This window comes from Dendrobates tinctorius, unplaced genomic scaffold, assembly GCF_039654945.1.
Source record: "Dendrobates tinctorius isolate UK_male_01 unplaced genomic scaffold, ASM3965494v1 ptg000039l, whole genome shotgun sequence".
Taxonomy (NCBI): domain Eukaryota; kingdom Metazoa; phylum Chordata; class Amphibia; order Anura; family Dendrobatidae; genus Dendrobates; species Dendrobates tinctorius.
Genome location: NW_027361707.1, coordinates 18,490,138 through 18,508,806, shown reverse-complemented (window position 1 = coordinate 18,508,806; position 18,669 = coordinate 18,490,138). Strand labels below are relative to the sequence as shown.

Below are 18,669 nucleotides of genomic sequence, written 5' to 3'. Positions count from 1 at the left end.
CTGGAACACAGTCCTTTATAAAGTGAAACCTTTTTTGAGTTGACCTCCCAAAACGGTTTTGAAAAATGGGAGGAGGAGATGGTAAGTATTCTATTGTTAAGTACATGTGGATTTCCTGAAACAACAGGAAGTATAAGTCTTAAAAGCCCCAGTGGCCAGTGTGAAAATTGCAAGTTATCTAGTTTTGATTTTAATACATTCCTGATATAGAAAAAAACCTTTGCAAAAATTAGGAAAAAAAAATACATTTAACACAAAAACCTGATTTCAAGAACTGGTCATTTTCTGATAACACATTTCATAAAAGAGGTTGCCTTTAGAGACGTTTCATTTTATTCTCCAATTCCAGCTACAATTGCGACATCTACAGACAGCAGTTTATATAACAGACTAGATCATTATATATTGAAATAGATGGTGGCCCGATTCTAACGCATTGGGTATTCTAGAATATATATGCAGTTTATTTTTGAAGATTTAATAATAATGCAATAATGCACCCCCCAATCCTGATATGTATGGTTCTCTCACCCCCAATCCTGATATGTATGGTTCTCTCACCCCCAATCCTGATATGCATGGTCCTCTCACCTGTCTTTCCTGGTATGCATGGTCTTCTTACTCCCCCTTCATGGTATGCATGGTCCCCTCACCCCCAAATCCTGGAATGCATGGTCCTCTCACCCCCCAATCCTGGTATGTATGGTCCTCTCACCTCTCTTTCCTGGTATGCATGGTCTTCTTACTCCCCTTTCGTGGTATGCATGGTCCCCTCACCCCCCAATCCTGGAATGCATGGTCCTCTCACCCCCCAATCCTGGTATGCATGGCCCTCTTACCCCCTTTTCGGGGTATGCATGGTCCCCTCACCCCCCAATCCTGGTATGCATGGTCCTCTCACCCCCCAATCCTGGTATGCATGGTCCCTCACACCCCTATCCTGGTATGCATGGTCCCCTCACCCCCCTTTCTTGGTATGCATTGTCCCCTCACCCCCCTTTGCTGGTATGCATGGTTCTCTCACACCCCAACCCTGGTATGTATGCTCACCGTCACCCCCTTTCCTGGTATGTATGGTCCCCACACACCCCAATCCTGCTATGCTTGGTATCCTCACCCCCCTTTCCTGGTATGCATGGTCCCCTCACCCCCCCATCCTGGAATGCATGGTCCTCTCACCCCCCAATCCTGGTATGCATGGTCCCCTCACCCCCTATCCTGGTAAGCATGGTCCCTTCACCCCCTTTCTTGGTATGCATGGTCCTCTCATACCCCAATCCTGGTATGTATGCTCACCGTCACCCCCCTTTCCTGGTATATATGGTCCCCTCACCCCCCAATCCTGGTATGCATGGTCCCCTCACCCCCCTTTCCTGATATGCATGGTCCCCTCACCCCCCAATCCTGGTATGCATGGTCCTCTTACCCCCCTTTTGGGGTATGCATGGTCCCCTCACCCCCAGTCCTGGTATGCATGGTCCTCTCACCCCCAATCCTGGTATGCATGGTCCCCTCACCCCCCCTTTCCTGGTATGCATGGTCCCCTCACCCCCCTTTCTTGGTATGCATGGTCCCCTCACCCCCTTTTGTGGTATGCATGGTCCCCTCATCCCCCAATCCTGGTATGCATGGTCCCCTCACCCCCCAGTCCTGGTATGCATGGTCCCCTCACCCCCCAATCCTGGTATGCATGGTCCCCTCACCCCCCAATCCTGGTATGCATGGTCCTCTCACCCCCCAATCCTGGTATGCATGGTCCTCTCACCCCCCAATCCTGGTATGCATGGTCCCCTCACCCCCCAATCCTGATATGCATGGTCCCCTCACCCCCCTGTCCTGGTATGCATGGTCCCCTCACTCCCCTTTCCTGTTATGCATGGTCCCCTTACTCCCCTTTCCTGGTATGCATGGTCCCCTTACTCCCCTTTTGTGGTATGCATGGTCCCCTCACCCCCCTATCCTGGTATGCATGGTCCTCTCACTCCCCTTTCCTGGTATGCATGGTCCCCTCACCCCCCTTTCCATGTAGCCGCGACCAATCAGCGTCGCGGCCCTCTGTCCGCGACCAATCACTGCCGCGGCCCTGTACAAAAATATTAAAAAATAAAAAAAGTAATTCTCACCTTCCGAAGGCCTCCTGTCTTCTTTCCACACGCCCGGCCTCGCGTTTCTAGTAATGCTTTGTGGCTTAGACCGCTGATGACGTCAGTCTTCTTTCTCGCTCTCGCGAGAGTGACGTCGGTCTTCTTTCTCGCTCTCGCGAGAGTGACGTAATCAGCGGTCTAAGCCGCAAAGCATTACTGGGAACGACAGGCAGGGCACGTGGAAAGAAGATAGGAGGCCGTCGGAAGGTGAGAATAACTTTTTTTATTTTAATTCTCTTTTTTACAGTTTAAGGCCTGCGCCTGCCGCTGATTGGTCGCGCGCGACCAATCAGCGGCAGGCGCAGCTTACCGTTACAAACAGCTGCGCCTGTCGCTGATTGGCTGCGGCCTGGTGGGTGCCTGGCGGCCGCGACCATTCGGCGGGCCGCAATTTCGGTTACAGGCAGACACGATAAGGCGTTTATAAATATAGATGACAGATTTAATCAGTAATCACATTTACTAGTCAGTCTTACTGGCAAAGAATAGTAAAGGTTTGATCCTTATAAGTCTTCTTAATAGCAAAAATCATTTATTACTGTCTTAGCTATGAGATATAATCAAGACAATCTGTTACATGAAGCAATAAATACAACATTTTTTTCAGTGGTTTCCTGTTACAGGAAATCTAGGACATCGACCCCACGTAGAGTGACTATCTACACATATTGTATAGCAGTACAAATTATAATACAATTGTGAGGTCAAGCATTGTGGTTTGGGCTGGAGGACTCCGTGCTTGTAACAAGCCCAGTATTTGTATTTTAGGTTGCAGACTATTTCTAATAACATACTGAAGGTATAATATTGTCACGGATTATTGATGGGTCTAAAAAATGTCTAATGTGTTTAGTTATTGTGTAAGGAGATGGACACACTGTCCATGTTCGCCCTTGAGGAACAAGTATATTGTTGTGTTGTGTAATGTGAACTGTGACATGCGTTAATGGTGTTATGTTGCTGCCTGACGGTAGGGAGAGTTAGAGTTAAAGATTGGGACTAGCCCAGAGTGGGAGGTGCTAAGGTGAAGGGGCAGAGACAGTTTCCTGTCAGGACGCCAGCTAGGGCCCAGTGTGCATCTAAAGTGTACCTAAGATTTAGACAGTAGCAGTGCCACATGATGTGGGTGTCCTGATGTGAGGGGAGACCAACACGTTGGTTAGCGTGAACTGGAGCCAAGAAGGAAAAGAGAACCAATGGAAGGACAGAGTGGTTAATTGGAGATGGGTCACAGAAAAGGACGACTAGCAGTACAGCCCCGAGTTCACAACTCAGAGAGGTAATGGGCCAAGACGAGACAGAGAAAATGAGACAAAGAGAGAGAGAGTGCCCCGGGCAGGAGTTCCAGAGCATCAGTAGCAGAGAACCTAAGCACTGACCATATTGGTAACATAGTTCTCTTGAGGGGAAAGAAGACTGTTCCATGGGTTTAAAATAGGACTCTTGCTAACTGGACTGTAGCACTGAGTTGGATTGTGGTGAAACAGTGAAAATAGAGAACAAGCAAATAAAGATGAAAGAATTGGAACTGTGTGTGAAAAATACTCTATATTGTGAAGGAAGCATTCATAAAGTTGTGTACCCTTTACCTACTCTATATAATCCCCACCAACTTATCGTTCAGTAAAAAGTTTGTTTTTGACTAGTGGTCTCCCTCATTGAACTGTATAATATCTGGTCCTGGCAAACCCAAGTCATCGGTAACATACGGACTGCAAGGGCATAGCGCCTCCAAAGCACAAGTCCGCACACCCAGCCAGGACCCTCACATTCATGTAACGTGTTGAGGAGCAAGAGACTAGTACCCCGCCCACAGCTACTGCCCCACACTACGCTACACTTGCCCAATTTGCCCCGACACCTTTTGCCCAGTGTGTGTGGAAAGTATAAAATTGTAATGTGAAATAATTTTTCAAGACACAAATATTTACAGGGAGGCTAAATTACTAACTCTGCATCTCTAATAGAGCTCCTTATCTCACCTCATGGCTCAGTGAGTAAAGTGCATACTATGGTGACACTATAAATATTAACAGAATGGCGGTATTTAATCGTAAGGTATTGCAGTACTATTTATGTGTACAGTATGGAAGCCTTATTCATATGCATTTTCAGTTTTATGTTGCCATACAGAATGGTGGAAATTCTTTTATGGGGTATCATGAGAACTTGTAAAGACTTTACAGAAAATAAGTAAAATAAAGAGGTGCAAGAAAAAAAGTTTTTTTCTTCTCCTACACATATATCAAACTGAAGGGAATGTAGAAAATTATTTGGGGATGAAATAAATGTTTTAAGTTGAACTTTTTTAAAAAGTGGGAGATTTTAATTTTTCATGTGATATGTTTAACAATCATGAGATATTACAGTCCGTATGCTGATCACCAAGGCTTTAACCTGTTCTGTAACAATCACTTCTCCAAACTAATCTCAGCATCATCACGCGTAGAATTACAGTCAAAATCTGTATCTAGATGATGTGATATCTGACAGAGACAACAGGCTATAGGCACAGCTCACCTCTCCCTACATGCATAATGAGTTCGGCAAAGGTCATACAGCATGTCCACAACATTCTCCCATAGAAGGTGTTGTCATTTCCAGGGAAAAAATCCAAGTGGCTATTGAAAAGTAAGTCAGTTAGCTGCTCTTAACACAGCTCAGTCGAGACAGGTGCTCTTACAATTCAAAAAAAATAATTGAAAAACAAAAATGAAAAAAAAAAAAATATTTAATAGTACCTTGTTTATTTATTATTATTTATTATTATATTTTACCTCCAATCCAAATTTCATAAAAAATGTCAAGTTTATTTCCATGGAAGGAAAAATGATTTGTATGAAATGACGAGCTCCAGCCAATCTGTCTGGGACAGTCAGTGTCTTCTTTATGAACACGTGGCTAATGTCATCCTCGTGCACAGTATCCTTGCTTTTTGGTTGATCACCCACAATCCTTTTGGCATTTTTGGAAGACAGCGCTAAATAAGTATTGACATTAAAGAAAAACCATCATTCAAATGGAGTAGTGATTGATCCAAAAGTATCCAGAGCCACCATTCCATTTTGCCCAAAGTACTTGACTCATTACTGCCACCTTATATCCTCTTCATAAACACTGGTGCAAAACTAGTGGTGTATAATTGGAGACAAACGCCGTAATTCTCTTACTATTGTTTGCCCTTTCTACACATTTAGGAATAACAAATTGCATCCTTTTACAGCACACTCGATGCTTGCACAGTATGAGCTGTCACATCATTAGTTATGTCCTATGGAGAAGTTGGTGAATGTAAAAGCACAAACTGGTGTAAACTTGGACAACCAGTTTATTCCATTTTAGGGTGACATCTTCATACCGATGTCTTCTTTTTGTCCGCTGTTAAAAAGAAAAAAAAAAAAGAACAATGAGCTCAAGACAAGATTTTAACAGATTTTAACACATAATATGCTGAACCGTAGAAAAAAGACATGGACCGCATATCCAAAATTCATACGTTGATCTAATGCGACTAAGCAAAAATTTACAAATCTGAGCATGAGTTTCTTAATTTAAAGAGGATATCCAAGACTTAAAAAAGGCATATAGTTACTAAGAGGCAACTACCTGCCTGTTGTGCACAGCGTCGGTCATTAACAGCTCCTTCCAGATATTCAGCTACCCACTGTCAACAGAACAGCAGTTTCTCTTCCTGTTGACAGGGCGGGACTAGAGGTGTCCTGCTGATTGACAGCCAGCTTCCTCCAATTAAGCAGTGGAGTGCCAGCTGACAATCAGCATGACACCGGTGGTAGTCCCATCCTGTCAACAGAAAGAGAAACTGCTGCTCTGTTGACAGGGGGTAGCTGAATCTCTGGCAGGAGCGGTCAATGACTGATGACGGGTACAACAGACATAATAAAACACACCATAAAGCCTAACAAGTGACACATTGCTCGAATCGGGGTCTCTGTCCTTATAACATGCTGCCCTCAGATTGCATAGCAAAAACCTGCTGAGAAATTCCCTTTAATTATATTTTAAACTCTACTGTAATCTAATTTTTAAATAACTTTGAAACTGATTTCATCATGAGACATGAGAGCTGTTTTCAAGTCTTCCTTTGGTACAGGATGCGGCCCTGTCAAGTAACTTCAAGTTCCAGTGCAAAACTTCCCAAGCAGGAGGATCCTTAGGAAGGACTAAGTGGTCACAGGTCAGATTTCTTGTCAGTTTATCATCTACTTTTCTGAGTTTTTCTTTTGCCCCCAGCCACACCAGAATAGGCACATTCTGGCACTTACCCTCTCTTCCCATTTCCCTGTAGCGGGTGGCATATGGGGTAATAAGGGGTTAATGTCACCTTGCTATTGTAAGGTGACATTAAGCATGGTTAATAATGGAGAGGCGTCAATAAGACACCTATCCATTATTAATCCACTAGTCTGAAAGGGTTGAAAAAAAACACACAGACTTTAAGAATAAAGACTTTTAATGAAATAAACACACATTTTTTCCACCTTTATTTAACTCCCAATCCAATCGAAGCCATCGTTCTCCTGTAAAAAATCCCAAATGAAAAATCAACAATATCCCATACCTGTATGCCATACAGTCAGATCCCATGCTGCAATCCATCTCAAGGGGTTAAATAGTTTACAACCAGGAGCGGTGCTAATGTGACCGGTTCAGCTGTAAACAATGGAGGAATGAAGGAAAAGATGCCTGTGCAGCCTCCCTGCCTGACTGGAGATGAACTTAGTCACTACCGCCGACGTCACTTATGGTGCGCAGACTCCCCACCTGGCCCATGGTGAACTGACAGCATGGAAAAATGTTCAGAAACTTTCCCGCACTAATGAGTTCATCTCCGGTCAGGCGGGGAGACTGCGCATGCAGCTTTTCCTTCATTCCTTCGTGGTTTACAACAGGGCCAGTCACATTAGTACCACTCCCAGTTGTAAACTATTTAACCCCTTGAGATGGATTGCAGCATGGGACATAACTGTACGGCGGATAGGTTTGAGATATTGTTGCTTTTTTATTTTGGATTTTTTACAGGAAAACGATAGCTTCAATTGGATTGGGAGTGAAATAAAGATGGAAAAATTGTGCGATTATTTCAGGTCAATGGGAAGAGAGGGTAAGTGCCAGAACTGTCGCATCTTACAGGTGCGCCTTTTCTGGGGTGGCTGGGGGCAGATTTTTTTTTTAGCCGAGGTGGGGCCAAAAACAATGGTCCCTCTCTAGGCTATTAATTTCTGCCCTCAGTCTCTGGCTTTCCCTCTCTAGCGGATTAAATTGCGCGGGAGCCCAAACAAGTTTTTTCTGTGACTTAATCCTTTAATTTAACACCTACAGCTACAAAATTTTACATACACACACTACTAACATTATTAGTGAGGGACATATATAAATCTAACAGATATGCAATGGTTTACTATATGTAAACCATGTCTCGTATCCTGTTGGGTTTTGTAATTATTTTACAGGGGCCAACAATTGAATCTTCACCTATTCTGCTATCTATAGCTCTATGAAATAAAAATATATATATGTGTGTTAATGATCCTTTTTTTCTTGCACCCGTAGACTTGCATTGGTGAGTCTCGGCTGTAATGCGGTGCAAACTGCAGCATGCTGCGATTTCACCCGCATGAATAATACGTGCGAGAAAAAAACGGATGATGGGAGCTGCCCCATAGATTAACATTGGTCCGAGTGTTATGTGATTTTTTTTCTCGCATAGCACTCGTCCGTACTTCTCTCTAGTGTTACTCCGGCCTAAAGAAAAGACAATCAGCGATACTGAGGAAGACAATGAGTTTCAAGTGGCAGCATCTGACCTGGTATGTCTGTAACCCCAGTTAAGAACTGCCTTGTTTAAATGGGTTGTCCATTTATTGGACAACCCCTTCTCAATCCCCATATTTGCCCTCAATAAAATAACAGCACCTATGCTCACGTCCGGTGCTGGTACCGTTCTAATGGTGTTGGAACTGGCTCTCATAGGGATAACATAACAATGTTTTGTCACACAATCCCTGCGGCCAATCAGCACTGGTTTCACTCTCCCCTCCTTCGGACAAATCACATACATTGCCATGTAAAAGTTTGGGCACCCCTGGTCAAAATTACTGTTATTCTGAATAGTTGAGCAAGTTGAAGATGAAATGATCCCTAAAAGACCTAAAGGTAAAGATGACACATGTCCTTTGTATTTTAAGAAAAAAAAATATTTTTTCATTTTTTACATTTTAAAAATTACAAAAAGAAAAATGGACCTATGCAAAAGTTTTTGCACCCTGCGTGGTCAGTACATAGTAGCACATCTTTATGAAAGTATCACAGCTTGTAAACACTTTTTGCAGCAGACAGTTCTTGTTTGAGGGATTTTCATCCATTCTTCATTGGAAAATTGTTACATTTCTGTGAGATTCCTGGGTCGTCTAGCATGCACTGCTTTCTTGAGGTCTACCCACAGATTTTCAATGATCTTCAGATCAGGGGACTGTGAGGGCCATTTTAAAACCTATAGCTTGTGCCTTTTGAGGTAATCTATTATGGATTTTGACATTTGTCATTCAGTAAAATGGGTCGTTATCCATTTGTAGAAGTACCTCTTTTCAACGTCAGTTTTTTTACAGATAGTGTTATGTTTGCATTTCACTGAATCCATTCTTCCATCTCCCTGTGAAATGTTCCCCATGCTATTGGCTGCAACATAACCCCAAAGCATGATTGATCCACCCCCATGCTTAATGGTAGTCAAGATGTTCTCTTCCTTAAATTCTGTGCCCTCTTTTCTCCACACATATGTTTTGATCATTGTGGCCAAAGAGTTCTATTTTAACCTCATCAGTCTACACGACTTGTTTGCAAAATGCACCAGGATTGTTTAGATCTTCTTCTGCATAGTTCTGATGCTGAATTTTATGGTGAAGATGCAGGAGAGATTTTTTCTGATGACTCTTCCATGAAGGCCATATTTGTGCAGGTGTGTCTGGACTGTAGAATAATGTACTACAACTACAGAGTCTGCTAAATCTTCATGAAGGTCTTTTGCAGTCAAGCAGGGGTTCTGATTTACCTCTCCAGCAATCCTTCAAGCAGTTCTCATTGAAATGTTACTTTGTCTTCCAGACCTTATCTTGACCTCCGCTGTTCCTGTTAACTGCCATTTCTTAATTACATTTCAAAGTGAGGAAAGGGCAACTTGAAAATGCTTTGCTGTCTTCTTATAGCCTTCTGCTTTCTGGGCCTTCATCATTTTTATTTTCAGAGTGCTAGGCAGTGGCTTAGAAGAACCTATGGCTACCGTTTTTTGGCACAAGGTTAGAGAAGGTTGGGTATCATCCTTACCATGATAGTGAACAAGCTATAACCCTAGCAGGCTAGGGTGTAATTTTCCTTTGTGTAATTGTTAAAATGAAAAAAAAAATGACAATATATATTTGCTTTTTTTTGCAGAAAATACAAAAGAAATGTGTCATCTTTAACTTTAGGCCTTTTAGAGATCATTTCATCTTCAACCTGCTTAACTGTTCACAATAGCAGTAATTTTGACCAGGGGTGCCCAAACTTTTATATGACACTATAGGCATACTCACTAAGATGAGTATAAGTGTTATTATTTTACTGGGGGCAAACACAGGGACTGAGAAGAGGTTGTCCGAGTGGCAGACAATCGCTTTTAAGCTATGACAGTTAATTAAATAATTTTGTTGATAGATGGACACAAAATACTAGGACATTCTTAATCAAGACTATTTGTAATGTTGCTTCATTACTTATTTTAATGACAATTTGGACATAAAAAAAAATATGGTTATTGATAGGTGATCACTTACTTTTGCTAGCCTTCTTTTTGCGTATCTTTTTGCTCGTCTTTTTACTTGTTCTTGATGTGTTTCTTTTAACATTTCCATAGATGTGATCAAGAAAGAGTTCTAAAAACGTAGAATATTTTCAATGACATTCATTCCATTTAGTAGTAAATGTATTCAAGTTAGATTGTGTTGAAGAGTGGTTATTTTAATTTTATAAACCAAATAGTACACATAAAATTAGGAAACTTTATAATATATCTTATTAGATAAATCTATAATTTCTCCTCCATTCCTTCTCCAATCTTCAGTTCACAGGTAAAATTTGTATTCAGTGATTCCATGTTTTTCCATTACTGAGGTGAGATACCAGTCTCTGCATTGCATCAGATGACTAAATTAACTGATTTTTATGGAAATGTCATTGATCAATGCTGCTATCTATCTTCTTTAACTTCAAATCTACAAGTTACACAATAATAGTTGATGCTCATAAAATTCTATGGAGAACTGTAATTGTCATTTCAGGAGAATGTGCAGTAAAATGTATGTATCTGCTTCCAACTCCTCATTCCTATTCCCTCAGTTGAATTTGAAAAGCATTCAATAGCTCTAATCAAAACCAAAAAATATCATGACGACATCCCATCACACCCATGTGTGTGTTCTGTATATGTGTTGCATATTAATCACTACCTATAGCTCATACTTAAATACAGTAAATTAGTGAAAACTTAAGAGCTTAAGAAAAGTTACACAATAAACACATTCTCAATAGAATGCGTGACCAGAAAGACTCATGTAAATTATTCTTTACATTCTATTTTAAAGGGAATTGTGATTGATTTTTGGTAAGAGAAGGGTCCTCAAACTGTCCCTGGAACTGGGACCCTAATTATGCCTGTACTGAGTGTACTCTTGATGGCAGAGAGGCCTGGGTCTCTGACCTTACTGATCTCCTGTAATTCACTAAGCTGTCCCCTCCCCCAGGAGACCCGGGACAGGAAAGCTGGTTATCAACACGTAAAACTAGTAATATGGGCATGTATTTCTTTCAAAGACAAATCCAGCTTAACCTTCACATTGCCAGTCCATTTTTCCGTTGTTGAGAAATCAACGTCTGAAATGCTGTGCAAATGAGATTGGAGAGTTATTTGTAGATCTGAAGCCTCTGTCACTCCAGCTCAATTCCATGCCCAACACGGCCTGCTCCTGCTTGACTGATTGCTCCTTTGTCTAAAGTCACATGGCATAGATGCTGTCAGTCAAGGGAGAGGCAGCAACAGGCAGGAAGTAGAGCTGGAGTGACAGAGGCTTCAGATCTACAAATAATTATTTGGTCTTATTAGCATATAATTAGGAAATGATGATTTCTCAGTAACCGAGGAGCAGACTGGCCATGTAAAGGTATTACTAGTTTTATCTTTAACCCCTATCAGACATCACACATTCTATTCGGTCCATGTAACCTGGGCCTGTCAGACCATGGACAGAATAGTACGTATCAGTGATCAGCCGCACACACGGGTGGTGTGCGGCCGATCGCGGCCGGGTGTCAGCTGATTCTCACAGATGACTCCCAGTACTCACTTTAAACCTCCGAAATGCTGCGATCGAAAACAATCGCAGCATTCCGGTAGCCAGGCAGAGGGCTGACAGCCCCTGTGCCTTTGCATTGGAGACCCTTCTACATGACACGAGGTCCCGATCGCTGACATGGTAATCCAATGTTCTCATGACGACATCTGGGTTACCAGAGCTGAGAAACTTCCTGGTCATGCGCAGTGCATGAATCAGGAAGTCTCTCAGGTCAGTGCAGTAAGTGCAGCGCTGACAGCTCCATCTGCATGCTATAGAAGCGATCAGTCTGCAAAAAATGATTGTCCCATAGTGGAACAAAGTGTAAAAGTTGGAATAAAGAAAAAAAAAATTTTAATAATTGTAAAAATATTTTTTAAAAATAAATGATAAAAAATCAATATTTATTCTATCACAAAATAAATATTTGAATGAAAAAAATCTTAACAATAAGAGTACACATTTGGTATCGCAGAGTTCGTAATGACCCAACCTATAAAACTGTCCCACTAGTTAACCCCTTTAATGAACACCATAAACAAACAAGGCAAAAACAATTCCTTATCATCATACCGCCGACCAAAAAGTGGAATAACAAATAACACGCAATCAAAAAGATGGATATAAATAAACATCATACCACTGAAAACGCCATCTTGTCCCCCCAAAAAGCTCCATCACCGGAAAAATAAAAAAGTTATAGCCCTCAGAATAAAGCAATGCAAAATTAATTACTTATATGAAATAGATTTTATTGTATAAAAGCGCCAAAATATAAAAAAAATATATAACTGGGGTATTGCTCTATTCATACTAACTCGAAGAATAAAACCGCTTTATCAATTTTACCACACGCGGAATGGTATAAACGCTCCCCCAAAAGAAATTCATGAATTGCTGGTTTTTGTTCACTCTACCTCACAAAAATCAGAATAAAAAGCGATCAAAAAATGTCATGTGCCCGAAAATGGTACCAATAAAAACGTCAACTCGTCCTGCAAAAACCAAGTCATCACATGACTCAGGCTGGTTTCACACTTCCGTTTTTTTTCGCGGTATTTTAGCGCTAAATAGCGCATGCGTTTTTTTTTCCTATACTTTGCATGGGATGCGCTTATGTGCGCATACACATGCGTTTGTACGCGTTTTTCCGCGCATGCGTTTTTTTGCGGTATGCGCTCGGGCGCACAAAATGCAACCTGTTGCATTTTTTGGGCGTCCGACTTGCCTCAAAAAAACGCATGCACGCGCAATGCGTTTTTTTACAGCAAGACACCCATTATAAGTCTATGGTGAGCATATGTGCGCATTGGCATGCTTATGTATGCGTTTTTTTGCACATGCGTTTTTTTTTTTACCATTAGTTTAGACAATGGAATTTAGGGGTTTGGGTTAGAGTTAGGGTTAGTTAAGGGGGTTAGGGTTAGGGTTAGGGTCAGGGTTAGGGTCAGGGTTAGGGTTAGGGTTAGGATCAGGGTATGGTTTGGTTAAGGGTTAGGGTCAGGGTAAGGGTTAGGGTTAGGGTTAGGGTCAGGGTTAGGGTTAGGGTCAGGGTATGGTTTGGTTAAGGGTTAGGGTTAGGGTCAGGGTCAGGGTTAGGGTTAGGGTTAGGGTCAGGGTCAGGGTTAGGGTTAGGGTTAGGGTCAGGGTTAGGGTTAGGGTTAGGGTTAGGGTTAGGGTTAGGATCAGGGTATGGTTTGGTTAAGGGTTAGGGTTAGGGTTAGGGTCAGGGTTAGGGTTAGGGTCAGGGTCAGGGTTAGGGTTAGGATCAGGGTATGGTTTGGTTAAGGGTTAGGGTTAGGGTCAGGGTCAGGGTTAGGGTTAGGGTTAGGGTTAGGGTTAGTGTGAGGGGCCACCTAATGTTGGAAAAAAACACAAACGCGGTAAAAACGCACTAAAAACGCATACAAACGCATAAAAACGCTGCGTTTTTTTCATGCATGCTCATAAAAAATGCTTGAAAAAAACGCAGCATCTGTATGCGTTTGTATGCGTTTTTTCAATGCGTTTTTTTGCGGGAAAAACGCGCTGCAAAAAAAGCAAGTGTGAAACTAGCCTCAGTGGGTCAAAATATGAAAAATTTATACCGCTCAAAATGTGGTGATGCAAAAACTATTTTTTTGCAATAAAAAGCGTCTTCTAGTGTGTGACAGCTGCCAAACATAAAAACCCGCTATAAGACCTCTTTCACACAGCCTGATATTTCCGGTACCGGAGATGTCAGTGTCCATGTGTGTAATACTTATGTGTGGCATGAGTGTGCCGCATCAGTACCACAAGGACAGGCGCCAGGGAAGAAGCGTTACAGTAAGCGCTATTCCCCGGCGCCGTCACATGGATGACATCCATGTGTGTATGCGCATGCACGTGTGCTGGATGCTTTGTGGCCCATGCTGACATTAAAAAACAGACATGTCAGCATGTTTTGCCCATGGACACACAGTCCTTGGAAATACACCGACATGTGCACAGACCCATTCACTTGAATAGGCAAATAGCGCTCCTCTCCTCCCGAGTCTCTCTGCCTAGCTGCCCAACGGAATAAAATTCTGTGAGACACCCATGGTGTCAATATGATCACTGCACCCCTAGATGAATTCATTCAGAGGTGTAGCTCGTAAATTGGTGTCACTTATGGGGGGGGTTCGGCTGTTTGGCACCTCATGGGCTCTCCTAGTGGGTCATGGCACCTGCAAACCATAACAGTAAAGTCTGGCACTCCTTCCCTTCTGAGCTCTGCCATGTGCCAAACTGTGGTTTATCCCCACATATGGGGTATCAGCGTACTCAGGACAAATTGCACAATAACTCTTGGGGTCCAATTTCTTCTGTTACCCTTGGTAAAATAAAAAAATGGGGGCGAAAAGATGACTTTTGTGGAAAAAATATGATTTTTTTATTTTTACGGCTCTATGTTATAATAGTCTGTGAAGCACTTAGGGGTTCAAAGTGCTCACCACACATCTAGATATCATCATTTAGATATCACATCTATCTCAAAATGCTATCAATAAAAATGTTGTCTTGCCATGCAAAAAAAAAAAGCACTCCCACGGCTTCTTCGACTACAAAATGAAAATTTTATAGGTCTCAGAAAATGGCAACACAACGCACCCGAAAATGTTTTTCAAACTTCTTATTTTTTTTTCAGCACTAAAATTTAAAAAAATGAACATATTTGGTATCGTCGTACCCATACTGAAGAGGAAAATCATACTGCGAGGTCATGTTCACCATATAATGTAGACCATAAAAACAATTCCAAAAAAGAAATGTCAAAATTTTTTGTTTTTTTGCTTATTTTTCCAAATTCCACTTGGAATTTTTTTTTCCATTTTCCAGTACATTATGTTGGCAAATGAATGGTGTCATTCAAAAATACAACTCATCCAGCAAAAAATCAAGTCCTCACACCTCTGTGTGGACAAAAAAAAATAAAACGTTATGGCTCTTTGAAAAAGGGAAAGAAAAAAATGAAAGTGCAAAAACAGAAGGGGCTAAACAACTTCACCAAATATTCTCTTCCTGATCTCCCCTACATCGGGGCCACACACTCCAGGAAGTTCTGACTCTGCAGGGATCATATTGTCGTCACCTACTGATACATACGGTGGGAAACCAGCCACTGTGCAAAAGCGTCGCCAATTAATGAACACAAAGTTTCCAGGTAATATGACAATTCCCGCAACTCAAGCATTTATTTTCAATGTTGCAAAAAATTAGTTTTTAAAAGAAAATTTGGTTTCATAACTTTCAACAATTTTGCCCATTTTCAAAAATTCACTCCAGATGCAGTCAGAATAAAATTGATTTTCATCTAAAATGAAAAAAAAAAATAGTTGTATCTAAAAATTACGGTAATGCATGTAACATGATAAATTTTTTTGTTGAAAAAATTTAGCATTTTGTGCCTAAACCTTGCAGAGAAGGCTTTTAAGTGCAATATGGCAACTACGGTAATTGTCTTCCATTGAGCCTTTCTGCATGTGAGTTTTCACAAAAGGCAGTACAATCCTGATAATCTAGCACCCGTTATGTTGAACTTGGACATATAGAAATACAATTTACACGTAATTAGATGATTGAACATGTTTCTTGGCCACACAAAAGGAGAACTGATGATGTATTGGAGGTAGAGGAGAAGTGTATGGAAAGCAGTGGCTGAGGAGGATGATGACAATGATAAGCCACTACTTGAGGGTTCAAACCGATGATCACGAGGTGAGAAAGGAGGACAACTTGAGCCTTGCTCATCTTGCTGGTCAGTTTGCTTTCTCCACATATTTGCCTCTGAGTGGCGCAATCACTGCTCGCTCATTTTCGATCCCCCGGTTGAATTAGCCGCTAACATCCAGTGATATCACGTCAACTTCTGGAACTCTGGAAGTTGGCCTTGCACCACCGAGGAGTGTGAGTCTGTTTAACCGCACGTCACATCCCAATATCCAGCGCATGCTGTACAAGCTTTCTCTTTCTCCTTTGCTTTCTTTAGCAGAGCCCGGCAAGCACACCTCGATACTGTGTGGTGCGGTGGAACACCGCCCACAGCCCAGGCAATCAGGAAGAGTGCGTGAGACTGGGCCACGCCTCGGTGATGCAAGGTCAACTTCCAGAGTCTTTACATTGACATGACATCACTGAATGGTAGCGGCGGCTGCAGTCGGGGATCACGTGATCGGGACTGAGCGAGCAGCGCCAGCGCCTCTCACAGGCAAATATGTCAACATAAGGTATTTGCAAAATTACTTATGTGAAAGGTTTAAATCGATATGCACAATAAACATTGTAGTGGACCACCTCTTTCATTTTGGCTCAAATAAAATTAACTATCACTCATAATAGTGGCAAAAAAAATTTTTCAAAAATTAAATTTGATTAATCCAATTAAAATATTAAAACTATAATCCACTGTAGTAGAAAGTTTTTCAGTCTATAGTCTAATATATCCCTCTGTATTAGGGATAGAGAGTAAAAGATGGTTCAACGGAAGAGCGCTACCAGGAACCTCTAACACTAGCACTCTCCATCCCATAGCATTATCCACACTACCGCTAGTATATGATAGGTCAATATATCAATCTGTATTTATGTAATAGATAGAATTAGAAGTGTTTTAATTAGAATGTATCTAATTTTTACAGATCTCTTATTATTAATTATAGTCACTAGTGTATTTTATGGCACATAGAATGTAATTATTTCAAGATAATTGCCTATAAATATTAGTTTATGCCACTGTTGTGTTATATGGCACATGTAATAATGGTGTTCAAAATGCCTCTGTGTTTTTCACAGACAGCACTTGTACACATGATAGTCTATGGGGCTGTTCAGATGTCTGATTTTGGTCGAGGGTTGGACCAAATTTGCAATGCAAGTCTATGGGGCCATGATAAAATCAGACCACACCTGGACGAAATTCACACTCGGATTGTCAGAAAGGTGGATAAACTTTTTTTTTCTCCAAACTGACTACACCCTGATCAAAAAAAATTGGTCCAACTGACAAATGCAAATCATCCAGTAAAAAAAAACCCTCCTGTGATTATGTTGTCAAAAACATAAAAACATTATAACTCCTTGAATGTGACAGTAGAAATACAAAAAAAGTTCTGGCATAAATGCTAAAACTGTCTGTGATGCTGTAAGGAGATGGACGTACTGCACACGTTCACCCTTGAAGACACGCGTACTGTTAGGATGTATAATGTGTATTGTGGTATGTGTTATTAGTGTTGGTATTGTAATCTGCCCAGCAACAGATAATGAGTAGGAATCAACAGAGTTAAGAGTTGGGACTATCCCAGAGGGGGAGAGGCTATGTAGCAAGATAGAAGAGGACTTCCTAGTATTGAGTCAGATATGGTCCATCATGCAGTAAAAGCGTAGCTGTCCCTTAAGTGAGTGGAGACCGAGGTAGCGGATAGCGTGATACTGAGTAAAGAACAGGAAGCCTAGTAATACAGCCCCGAGTTTATAACAGAGAGGTAACGGGACAGGATGGAATAGAGAGCGTGAGATGGCGAGAGTACCCTGGGAGCGATTCCAAGGAGTGAGCAAGCTGAGAAGCTAAGAACCGGACATATTGGCAAGCTAGTTCTCTTAAGAGGGACTAGGACGCGGAACTGCGGGATGTGGACAGGACTCTGTGAATAGGACTCTCGTTTACTGGACTGTAGGTACTGTTCTGGGTTGTGGTGAAGGTAGGTGACCTAGTGGAGACAGAAACCAAGCGAGATAAGAGAAAGGAAATGAGACTGTGTGTGAAAATGCTTCGTGTTTTGAAGGAAAAGTTCATTAAGTTATGTACCCACTATCTTTTGTACATAATCCCCACCAAGTTATCATTCAGTGAAAAGTTTATTTTTCACTTGTGGTCCTCCGCATTGAAGTCCTCAACATCTGGTCCTGGCCAACCAAAGTCATTGGCAACATGCAGCCTGTAAAAGCGTAGCACCCCTCTAGATGAAGTCCACACACCCAGCCAGGATCCTCACCTTCACGTAACATGCCAGGATGTAAGAGACCAGTACCCAAGCCTACGGCTACTGCCACGCTCCATATGTTACAATGCCAAGGGGTTAAACGGCCTTGCCATTTGCAGACACGTTTTTACAGGGTGTTGTCCTTCAACAGTGCAAAGTAAAATAATTGGCTGGGTGAGAGGTTTTTGAAAGAAGCTTTAAAGGGAATCTGTCACCCCTTTTTTCGACTATGAGCTGCCGACACCGCCATCAGGGGCTTAATCTACAGCATTCTGTAATGCTGTAGATAAGACCCTGATGTAACCTGAAAGAGAAGAAAAAGGAATTATATTATACTCACCAGGGGATGGTCCGGTCTTGGTCCGATGGGTGTTGCGCCTCCCATCTTCACACGATGCCATCCTCTTCTTTGCTGCCTGTCGTGGTGTGGCGCCCCTGAGGGTTCAGTCACCACAGAGGTACTGCACCTCCTCCTGACGTGTGGTACCCCACCATCCAGGTAAGGTGGAGACACCTGACCACACTCCAACACCTGCATCCCACACAACATAGTAGTGTAGCAAAGCACCCTTTGGTGGCTCCCTGCTTGGAACGCGAAGCGTGCTGGGAGGCGGGTGGAGTTTAGTTTTGCACTAAAAGAGTGGGAAGAGTGTAGGA

General features: G+C 42.0%; 1 protein-coding gene across 2 annotated transcripts in view; it reads right to left on the bottom strand.

The window, feature by feature from the left end:
- Window positions 1-4,894: 4,894 nt before the first annotated feature.
- The window catches only part of LOC141088448 (uncharacterized), a 50,604-nt gene continuing 36,829 nt past the window's right edge, over window positions 4,895-18,669 (bottom strand). For both annotated transcript variants that reach the window (XM_073574521.1, XM_073574520.1), the window contains exons 4-5: window positions 9,974-10,072; window positions 4,895-5,522 (exon numbers count right to left, since the gene is read on the bottom strand). In XM_073574521.1, coding sequence (XP_073430622.1) covers window positions 5,497-5,522; window positions 9,974-10,072 — 125 coding nt within the window. In that variant the 3' untranslated portion in view covers window positions 4,895-5,496. The remainder of the gene's footprint in view (window positions 5,523-9,973; window positions 10,073-18,669) is intronic.